We start from the raw sequence: 11138 nt of genomic DNA on the forward strand, positions 1-11138 counted from the left end.
AAATAATAACCAGTATAATCCATCATAAAAACAAATCCATCATAAAAACAAACAATATAGTTTGTTAAAATAAGTTCAATATGACAAAACTCCAAAAGTTACACAAACGTATCTCTTTCCTCCTTGCACAAAAAAAACCAAACAAGCTGTTTGGAGGGTGTGGACTTTGTTATTTATTTCTCTGCTTGGTTTCTTACAGGTGAACGTTCTTGCACTGACCATCTGCACACGTGAAGCGTATCAGTCAATGAAAGAGAGAAACGTGGATGATGGGCACATCATAAACATAAACAGGTGCAGTTTTACTTGCTAATAGAAAATGACAGAATTTTGAAATATATCAATTTAAATGCCACATAAATGTCATAATATGATTCTAATCATCATTTAGTCTGATTAAGACCATCCTGTAGCAACATGACTCAACAGACCTTTTTCAAAGCACACATTTGGCTAACAGGAAAAGCAAAGATGGTGCTATTAACAATACTCATGGTTCTTATGCATAGAGATGACTATCTGTTGAATTCAAGCCAAATAATGCAACACATGATGATTAAATCTGTCTGGCCTGGGCATGTCTTTCTGTATTTTCTCTACGGATGTTGTTCCTCTTTGTGTTTCTTGTCTGATAAATCTTGTTGGAAAAAACAGATAAATCTGCTGGAAAAAACAACAACATTTGCTTGCTCTCTGCTAAAACTGAGTTTTCATTTCAAAGCTAAGCTGGATTTTCCTAGGGTCCCAGGCACAGCCCGCCAGTCTGTACACCTATTAAAGACCTATTATTTTAGTATTGTGTTAGATAAGTGTTTTGCATATTGAAGAAAAAAAAACCACTTAGACTTTTTTACCCAAGTAAACCTATAGTACACTAAATGTAAATTAAAAATATATTTAAAATATGTAAAGTACATATGGTTAAAAAAAGAGTACTTTGTTGAACACTTCAGTTGTGGAAATAGCGACAAATCATGACACTGATTTACTCTTACGTATCCTTTCGGCATCCCTTTGGTCACTGTTAAAGTGAAACTGATTATTTCCGAGCTTACAGCACACCTGCATTTTATCATGCAATAAAAAAGGCAGTAATAATTCAGTCATTTGACTTTGGCTGTGCTGTGTTGAATTATATCAGCCTGAATAACCAGTCTTTGCAGGTATGATGTGCTAAGAATAAGCAAGCAGATCTCAATGGGCTACAACAGCTGAAGACCACATCAGGCTCCTGCCAGCCAAGAACAGAAATATGAGGATAAAAATATTAATAGCTGAAGCCTTTGCGACTGTCGCTGCACGCTCGGAGCCATAAACATAGATTGTTTTGACAGTAGTAACAGTTACATCATTTAGAATTAGCGTTTTACTTGTTCATCACGTGTTTGTCATTCTAACAATGATGATGTAACGTGTCACAGAGTAAAAGTTATCTCAAACTGTTTTCATAAACCTGACAACAGGATTGGCTGAAAGCCTCCCTGCAGGGCGGAGAACTGTAGCTGTTTGAGAGGAAAAGGCGGACTGACATGACTCAGATGTTTCTCTCTCTATATATAAATGCTCACACGGGACAGTGAAAGATCCGTCGCTCTCTCTCTTTGTATTTGTGCTTCTTTCGTGCTTGTAGCAGGTTACCGCTGTGATGGAGCGTTGGCGTGGCAGAGTGGCTCTGGTGACCGGAGCCTCGGTTGGCATTGGGGCGGCTATAGCTGTAGAGTTGGTCCGGCTCGGTATGAAAGTGGTGGGCTGCGCCAGGGACGTCGCAAAAATCCAGGTTTGTTCTGAAGTGAAAACTCAGTTTCAGCGTAGAGTATCTTGACCCATATCCAGGACCGGTGCCAAAAAGTGGTTGTCTGCCAAAAACTGATTTCTGGTATTTGGCAAAAACTGATTGCTTGTATTTAAACTGCTATAAATAACTTATTGGTCTATAATATGTGAAACATATTTCAAATGTATCCCTCATCAATGATATCAAGTCATCTTGAGCAACAAACAACATTCCTGTAACAAGGTAGAAGCCGCAATCAGTTTTTGGCAGTGACTTTTATGTATCCTTTATTTATGCACTTAAAAAAAATTCTGTTGACTTTAAAAATGTCTCTTTTAAGAGTAATCTGGCCAAGAGGAGAGCAGAAATTGCAACAAAAGCAAAAATAGTTCTGTAAACATATTTTAAGTGACAGAAGGGAGCTGATTGGTTATAATGTAACCAGTTACAAAGATATTTGAGAAACAGGACTATTTTTTAAATTTTATATATAACCTCTTTGTAATACCTGTTCACCAAAGTCTATTTAACAACATACGTTACGATATTACACGTAAAAAACACACAGAAACATTGGAAATCAGTTTTTGGCAGGCAATCACTTTTTGGCACAATACCGGACTGGTAATCTGGTATACCGGGTATTTCGAGTGTGGGCCAAAGCATTTGTAGGGGGTGATTTTTTCTTCTTGTTTGCATTAGTTCAATTTTCATTTTCAATCAAATCTCTTAACGCCTCTGGCCCCTCCTACTTTGCGTGTGCACCTATGCACCCTAGAACAGAGTTAGTGTTAATAAAGCGGGATACAAACGAAGAAAGAAAAGAGGGGGAAAAAACTAAGAGAGAAAAATAAACAAGAAATAGATACAGCAAAGTGTGTGAAATTAACCGACATGTTAGCGGTGCAGTAGTACCAGAAACAGCTGATATAAAGCCCTGGCATTCACAAGAGCCTGCTGTAGTTCATGGCTTTATTTCTGTGTCTCTATTCTAAACGCACGTAAATAATTTTTGCAAGAACAAATGTTGCATTTTGAGTAGAAAATTATTTTCATGTACAAAATTCCTGTACAGAATTCATGTATTTCAGTGTTTGCTATTATCCACATAGACACAAAATAATAGTGTAGTTAAAAACATTTTCGGTTAGTATTTTTAATTATTTGATTGTAAAATATATATTTTTATGTTGGTTTTAATCTAGTTTAAACCAAACCACTTCACTGGATTTAGCTACATTTCCTGAATGCAGTGGCTAGCGAGCTGATTGGAGACCAAAACAGCCACTCATTTTGAATTCAAGTCTGTAATCAGTTGGTTTTGTGGCATATTTATAACCATGTACAGAAAAAGTTGAGTGTGCAGGGAGCAGAGATGTTGAAAGCAGAAGCGACATACTGAGAGCACACAGAGCAGAGATCTGAGCAAGAGCAAATGCCAACAACTGAGCGAGAATGGCAGTTATTGTGTGTGTATATGTATAATAGCAAACACTGAAATGAATTTTGTTTGCTCAAAATAATTGTCTCCTTAAAATGCAACATTTGCAAAAATTATTTATGTGCGCTCAGAATACAGGCACAGTTGCTAGCATTAGCCATGGAGAGCGCAAGAGGACCAGCAGTCCCAACAAGAGAGTGAGGAAGAAACAGAGGAAGGTGTAGTTAACAAATAAGGTAGAGAGAGGAAGAGACTCGCGTAAAAATAAATGGCTCATGGTTAAAGCAATTTGATAATAACAAGCTAATAGCTAAAAGGTAACTTAATTTCTACATTGCAACTAAGATGTTCTAGCCCAACAACAGCTGTAAGAACCTGATTAAAAAAAGAAAAGAACATTTTGATAGACCAGGCCTGCATCTATCACTTAGTGTATTTCGATCTCGGCTGTTGCATTTTATATTTTTTAGTCTATATTTATATTTATATATATGTTCACTGTTACCTAGCAAAAAAGAACAGAGGGAGCGGCTGGGCAAAAGTTGAACAGTTTATCTGACTAACACTAAATAAACCTGAAAAACCAGCATTACAATAATCTATTGTAATGCTATAAATCAGATTATGTGTAAAAGTTCACTGTTAATAGATTTTTAATTTCGTCCAACACAGAAACAGAAGGCTGGACACATATGAGCTGATAACTCTAGAGTCTAGACCACAGGTGTTGAACTCCAGGCCTCGAGGGCCGGTGTCCTGCAGGTTTTAGTTGTGCCCTTCATCCAACACAGCTGATTTAAAGGCTAAATTACCTTCTCAACGTGTCTTGAAGTTCTCCAGAAGCCTGGTAATGAAGTAATCATTTGATTCAGGTGTGTTGACCCAAGGTGAGATCTAAAACCTGCAGGGACACCGGCCCTCGAGGTCTGGACTTCGACACCCCTGCTCTAGACAGAACTATTCAAACATGTTTGGGGGCTGAATTTTTTACAGTCTGCAGTGGTTCAGTAGAATCTTTTGTTAAGTAAAAATGCTCCAGTCAGATAAAAACTCCTCCTCCTACTAAAATAATCTTGTTTCTTTTGAGATAGAAAGATAAGTTACTGTGCAGCAGATCTGATGAAACAGCTGATGGCAGGATGTGTTCAGACATGAGTTGAGACCCAGTGAGAAGAATGTTTTTGCAGTTGGAGACAAAAATCTGACTTCCAGTGTTGTACAAAGTTACTGATCAGCTGTGTTATGAAAACTGAAATCCACAAATTTACAGTAATTAAAGGGCAGAGTTATTTTGAAGCTAAACCTCTGTCATCATTCCCTTCTTGGTTTCAGAAACTGGCAGCAGAGTGTCAGAGCACCGGTCATCCTGGTGTTTTGGTTCCTTTCAAGTGTGACTTGACCAAAGAAGAGGAGATTCTGGCCATGTTCGCAGCGATCAAAGAGCAGCACAAAGGTGTGGATGTGTGCATCAACAACGCTGGCTTATCTCATCCAGAGCCACTGCTAAGTGGCAAAACCAGTGCCTGGAAGAACATCATGGATGTAAGAGCTCAGAGTTATTTTAGAAAAAATTATCTGCAGTTCTGTTTGAAAGAAGCGTTCACAGGAGTGGTTTCCCAGAAGAGCAATTAAATGATCAGTTTTAAGTCGAGTTGTTCATAGTTTTTAGAATATGAAACATGAAACTTTCAATTTAGTCCATATCAAAAACAGAAATTTGGACAGAACTAAACTTACTATCATGCAGAAAATATTCAGCTGCATTAGGCTTATATTAGACAGAGAGAAAGAAAGTTTATTTTAATGTAAATGAACCAGTATAACCATTTCCAAACAAGTCATCCATTAAATCACATTCTGCTGAGTATAATCCATCACAAAAAAAGAAAGTCTGATACAACCAAAGTCATGACTCTGACTAAAATCCTGCAAAACAACATAGTTTGTTAAAATAAGTGCAATAGGACAAAACTCAGAAAGTTGAAAAGTTCCAAGAAAGTAGGCAAACAACTCCCCTGGAGAATTTTGATCTTCTTTGTTGTTTATTTCTCTGCTTGGTCTCTTACAGGTGAACGTTCTTGCACTGAGCATCTGCACACGTGAAGCTTATCAGTCAATGAAAGAGAGAAACGTGGACGATGGGCACATCATAAACATAAACAGGTGCAGTTTTACTTGCTAATAGAAAGTGACAGAACTTTCAAATCTGTCAATTTAAATGTCACATAAATGTCATAATATGATTCTAACCATCATTTAGTCTGATTAAGACCATCCTGTAGCAACATGACTCAACAGACCTTTTTCAAAGCACACATTTGGCTAACAGGAAAAGCAAACAATACTCATGGTTCTTATGCATAGAGATGACTATCTGTTGAATTCAAGCCAAATAATGCAACACATGATGTTTAAATCTGTCTTGCCTGGGCATGTCTTTCTGTATTTTCTCTACTGATGTTGTTCCTCTTTGTGTTTCTTGTCTGATAAATCTTCCCTGCTCTGAACTCATGTAGACCTGCGAGAAGCCAAATTCTCCTAACATAGACTAGATTTTCTGAAACCCAAAAACAAACTTAGAGGAGGTGCGGAATATAGTACCACTTGTTACTATAAGAATTACAATATGGATAAAGATCATTTATGGGCTTTTGGTCCAGTGACACCAAAAACATGTTTCCTACTGCAACAGACCGTGCTTCTTTCACTTAAACCTCGAGCCACTAAATGAAATGCAGTAATCATTATTTATTGATTTGATTTTTTCTATTGTGGAAAATGTTTGTAGATCAGGATTATTTTGTAACCACATCATTATTACAAGATTTAAGAAGGGAAATAACAGATCTTTGTTTAAGGACTTTACTAGGGCAATGATTACTTTAATTGCTAGTTAATCTGAAAAAAGTACTAGTAATAGTTTAAAATGAATTTGTTCGTTCATGGCTTATAAAACTCCTGTTGCAGTTTGTGTGGACATCACGTCTTACCTGTTGCTGATCTACATTTCTACACCGCCACCAAGTATGCTGTAACTGCTCTGACTGAGGGCCTGAAACAGGAGCTGCGCGCTGAAAAGAGTCATATCCGAGCCACAGTAAGGCTTTAAAACACACTGTAACCAACTGGAAAAGTGCAGTTAACACAAGTATAAGCTGCTGTGAGACACATGCACAGTACATCCAACAGTTCCTTTATCATTATCTCTTTTTGCAGAGCATTTCTCCTGGTTTAGTGGTGACAGAATTTATATCACGGGCCAGCAGCAACAATCTTGATCAAGCGGCTGGCATATATGCTGCATATAAGGTAAAATTATTAATCCTGCAGTTTGTGGAGGGTTGACATGATCATTTAGATAAAATCAAATGACGCACTTTGCACTTCTCTAACAGGCTCTGAAAACAAAAGACATTGCCAGTGCTGTCACGTACGTCCTCAGTGCCCCTCCTCATGTTCAGGTTCTTTTTTGTTTCGACTTTGCATTTTAAATAACAAAACATTAATCATAATTATATAACATGATCATATAACTTTCACATAACTTTTCTTTCAGATTGGAGAACTTCTAGTTGAACCTATATAGCATGTGTCATGTTGCCCCAGCAACCCCAGGACCAGGCTAGTCTTCACATTAAAGTGGTGTGATTGACTCATCTGACTACTCAACACAGCAAGATCAATTTACAGAATACAAACAAAACAGGGAGTGTATTGTGTGTGTGTGTGAGAGTGCGCGTGTGTAGATAACAAAACCCTCTGAGACTGAGACACACACACAAGCATGTTCACTCTCAGGTGGGTTGTGTATGGTTATCTGACACTATAAAACACACACACACACACACACACACACCTGCCTCTATGTTTCTATGCCAATCAATCAGTCTACACTTAACTACCTCAAAGTGTGCTGAAGTAGTTAAGTTTCATAGTAGGGTGGGTTTGAAGAAGGCTTGAAGACTTCTCCATTCATTTGAAAGGAAAAAAATAAACGAATAAAATGTTAAATATCTAAATATGTTTAAAAGTTACAAAAAAAAAAAAAAGTTATACCAGTGTAGTCCTGAAAAGGATGAATGTTTTGATACTGGAACGGTTTCTGTAGCACAAAGTATATGCAAGTAGTTAAGTTAAAAAAAACTTCTCAAAAGCGTTTAGGTGGATCTAAATAATATGAATGCTTATTTTCTGGGGAAATTTGCTCGACTTCATTATTCTCTTTGGGTTAAAGATATTTGATTTAAGAAACAGTAAAGAATCTCAAGCCCAAGCATAATAAGTCTAGGTGCATAAGGGCATCTTGGATAAAATGTGCCAAATGAAATATGAAATACTATTCTTTGATATTCTGATCAATAAAGGAGTTACCTAAAGGAATAGCTTACAACTGTACCACTCCAAGCACAATCTAAACCTTTCATGATACCAAAATCCTTCAACTCTCACAGGTCATCACTGATCTTAAAATGTCTCTGGACAGTTTTTCTAAGTAATGAGTAATAAGGAAAATTTCCCTGCTCTGATTTTGACTATCAGCAATTGCAAGACATGTGGTATGAATCAAATTTACAGTGACCCACTACTAATTATACAGTAAATCATTACTCCCTTTGTGTCCACTCCTCATATGCAACACTAGCTACATATTGAAGTGTCATAACTACAACTTAGGGAAATCTGCACCACACCAGATCTGCTCCACTTTAACCCTTCATTATAGAGCTATAACTCATAAATTCGATTTTTCTTTGTGCTTTCTTCATCTTTTCAAATGTGACAAATAGCAGTGATGGATACACCAATAGGTCTATCTTTAATGACTTGTAGTTCCCTCCATTTAGATTTAAAATCAGTTTGATGTAGTGACGGGTGTGACGGTCCTGGGTTGTTTGACCCAATGTTTGGAGTTTTCTTATGATATTCATTGTTTGTGTTTAAGTCTTATTTAGTTATCTAAGCTCACTTCTATTGTGCCTAGGTTGCTGTTATAGTTCATTGTTTCTTAGATCTCCCTTTGTGTTATCAATCCCTTTGTGTAAGTCTCTCTCGTCGGTTCATCATATTAAGTCTGCGCGTCTTAACCTGTAACGTTTCATTTCTGCGTGTCCTATGTTGTCAAGCTCATGTCATGTATGCGTCCCATTTTGTTTTCTGTTTTAGAGCTCTGGTGTCCCATGTTCATTGTGTTTAGTTTCACTTCCCCTGTGGCACCATTATGTTCATTCTAATCAGCTGTTTCTCCATGTGTTTCCACTTCCCCTGATCACCACCTGTGCACATTTAGTTTGTGTGTTTTCATTCATTCCTCGTCTGATCTTCAGCTATTCTGCAATGCTCGTGCCATGTTTTCCTGGATTTTCATACACAAGTCTTCACATTTTAGGTTTTTCATGTCAGATTTACATGTCCATGTCTATGTCCATCTTCAGGGTATTTTATGTTTGGTAGGTTCACCCAGTGAAGGTTAATGTTTAATTTTGCTGTTGCTTCTTGTTTTGTCCAGTTAAAACCAGCCTTTAATAAATAGCTCGCGTTCAGTTAATGTTAAGTTCATTTCCAAGCATTGTTTTGTGTGCATTTGGGTCCTCTATTCTCCACTCCACACCGTCTGCACCTGCTGACTGTGACAACAGGAAATATTAGGCCCCCTCAGATTTGTTAAACCTAAAGTCAGGGGCTTTTTTTGAAAATGTCAGAAAGAGTTGTGTTAGGTGACAGGAGTAAAAGTAAAAAGTTGCCAGTACAAAAAAGTCAACTTAAGTGCTTTAAAGAAATATTGGTTCTTTGTCCATTTACTCTACTGCAGATCAAGCAGCAAAACTGCTAAAACTTTGACCTCTTACCTGCATTTCAATCCTGGTTTTTCCACATAACAGTGATTGTGGCTAAGCCAGTGTTGCTGCACAAGTGCACACCTTTGTGCTGCTTTTCGATTGCTGTGAACTTGGATCTCCTTCTCTTTGATCAGGTCACACTTGTAATGCATGACAATGACATTGTGGGCAGCACTTTGACATTCTGCTGTGAGTTTCTGAAACCAGAAAGAAAAAAGATTATAGACTTCAAGATCCACTGTGTTTTTAGCACTGTATGTGTATGAATCTGCAAATCCACTTAGCTGATTGTAAAGGTCTGGGGTGGGAACTTTTCCTAGATTTGACTGATTTATTTGAAGAAATTGCTGTTTCAGTACATGGGAGAAATTACGCAAAGGTGAACTGTGTGTGCTGATCAAACACAACGTTTTGTGCACCATTTATTAACAATGAACTTTTGCCAAAAGTCAGATTTCCAGTATGAATAGAAGGTGTGCTTTAGTGGTTATAAAGGTTGATTAGCATTTAGATAAATTGCCTGTCCAAACCTCTCTGTTTTATATAACCATGACAAAAAAAAGAAAAGAAAAGAAAAATCATGATATTTAATCACAAATAACACTTAAATAAATCATATTTTAGCTTAATGTCCATGAACATCTCATGTTCTGAAACAAAGCAGGTCTTACAACATCATATATCTTGCTGTGCCCATAATAAGAGAGTACTGGGCAAGGGCGATCGTGGCTCAAGAGTTGGGAAGGTTGTAATCGGAAGGTTGCCGGTTCGAGCCCCGGACAGTCTCGGTCGTTGTGTCCTTGGGCAAAACACTTCACCTACCGCCTACTGGTGTTGGCCAGAAGGGCTGCTGGCGATATGGCAGCCTTGCTTCTGTCAGTCTGCCCCAGGGCAGCTGTGGCTACAACTCCACCAGTGTGTGAATGTGTGTGTGAATGGGTGGATGACTGGGTGTGTAAAGCGCTTTGGGGGGACTAGTAAAAGCGCTATACAAATACAGGCCATTTACTGTATGAAAGCAGTGAAGCTCTGTCGCTGGGATAAAACATTTAATTTCATCTTGCTGGATATAATGCCCACACTCATATTTTTGTATTTCCAATCTTAAAGTAAGATGAGTACATCTTCTGAGTATAAATGTAGTAAGGACATAACATGGCCCTCTATATTACTAGAGAGGATGACATGGTGTCACTTGTCAAAGGGATTGAAGACACACTCACACTGGTGACATCCTCCAGAGTCCATTCTGAAAATAAAACATGACAAAATAAAAAGAAGCAAATAAATGGATGGAAATCAGATTGAGGGTCATGTGGCAAATTTAAATCATGTCCATTTCCCATAACCAGTGTTACTGTACTGGACTAAACTAATAATTCTGTCCAACAATTATGATGGTGATCTTTTATACAGAGAGATTTACATTGTGAGTAAAAGATCGGTATAAGTGGTTAAACTGGTTTATTTACATTATGATAAACTGACTGCCCCACACACCCAGCCTTCCTGTCTTATATAACCGTGACACTGCTGGAAAAAACAACAACATTTGCTTGCTCTCTGCTGAAACTGAGTTTTCATTTCAAAGCTAAGCTGGATTTTCCTAGGGTCCCAGGCACAGCCCGCCAGTCTGTACACCTATTAAAGATCTATTATTTTATTTTATATTGTGTTAGATAAGTGTTTTGCATATTGAAGGAAAAAAAACCACTTAGACTTTTTTACCCAAGTAAACCTATAGTACACTAAATGTAAATTAAAAATATATTTAAAATATGTAAAGTACATATGGTTAAAAAAAGAGTACTTTGTTGAACACTTCAGTTGTGGAAATAGCGACAAATCATGACACTGATTTACTCTAACGTATCCTTTCGGCATCCCTTTGGTCACTGTTAAAGTGAAACTGATTATTTCCGAGCTTACAGCACACCTGCATACCTACTTTTATCATGCAATAAAAAAGGCATTAAAAATTCAGTCATTTGACTTTGGCTGTGCTGTGATGAATTATATCAGCCTGAATAACCAGTCTTTGCAGGTATGATGTGCTAAAAATAAGCAAGCAGATCTCGATGGGCTA

General features: G+C 37.5%; 2 protein-coding genes across 3 annotated transcripts in view; one reads left to right on the plus strand and one right to left on the minus strand.

The window, feature by feature from the left end:
* The window catches only part of LOC146503562 (dehydrogenase/reductase SDR family member 11-like), a 58447-nt gene that overhangs the window by 9563 nt on the left and 37746 nt on the right, over positions 1 to 11138 (minus strand). The window lies entirely within an intron of this gene.
* LOC146503564 (dehydrogenase/reductase SDR family member 11-like) lies at positions 1444 to 10061 on the plus strand. Its single transcript, XM_085131533.1, has 7 exons — positions 1444 to 1777; positions 4548 to 4757; positions 5284 to 5378; positions 6183 to 6312; positions 6432 to 6524; positions 6611 to 6676; positions 6772 to 10061. The coding sequence occupies exons 1-7, from the start codon at positions 1646 to 1648 to the stop codon at positions 6799 to 6801; spliced, it is 756 nt and encodes a 251-aa protein (XP_084987659.1). The 5' UTR covers positions 1444 to 1645; the 3' UTR covers positions 6802 to 10061.

Source organism: Neolamprologus multifasciatus, chromosome 14 (assembly GCF_963576455.1).
Source record: "Neolamprologus multifasciatus chromosome 14, fNeoMul1.2, whole genome shotgun sequence".
NCBI lineage: Eukaryota > Metazoa > Chordata > Actinopteri > Cichliformes > Cichlidae > Neolamprologus > Neolamprologus multifasciatus.

What these genes read in the sequence shown, in the direction of transcription:
- LOC146503564 (XM_085131533.1), top strand. Translation starts at nt 1,646, where the DNA reads ATGGAGCGTTGGCGTGGCAGAGTGGCTCTGGTGACCGGAGCCTCGGTT. An exon ending in AGAGTCATATCCGAGCCACA is followed by an intron (nt 6,313 to 6,431) that starts GTAAGGCTTTAA and finishes CTCTTTTTGCAG; the next exon opens with AGCATTTCTCCTGGTTTAGT. An exon ending in GCATATATGCTGCATATAAG is followed by an intron (nt 6,525 to 6,610) that starts GTAAAATTATTA and finishes CTTCTCTAACAG; the next exon opens with GCTCTGAAAACAAAAGACAT.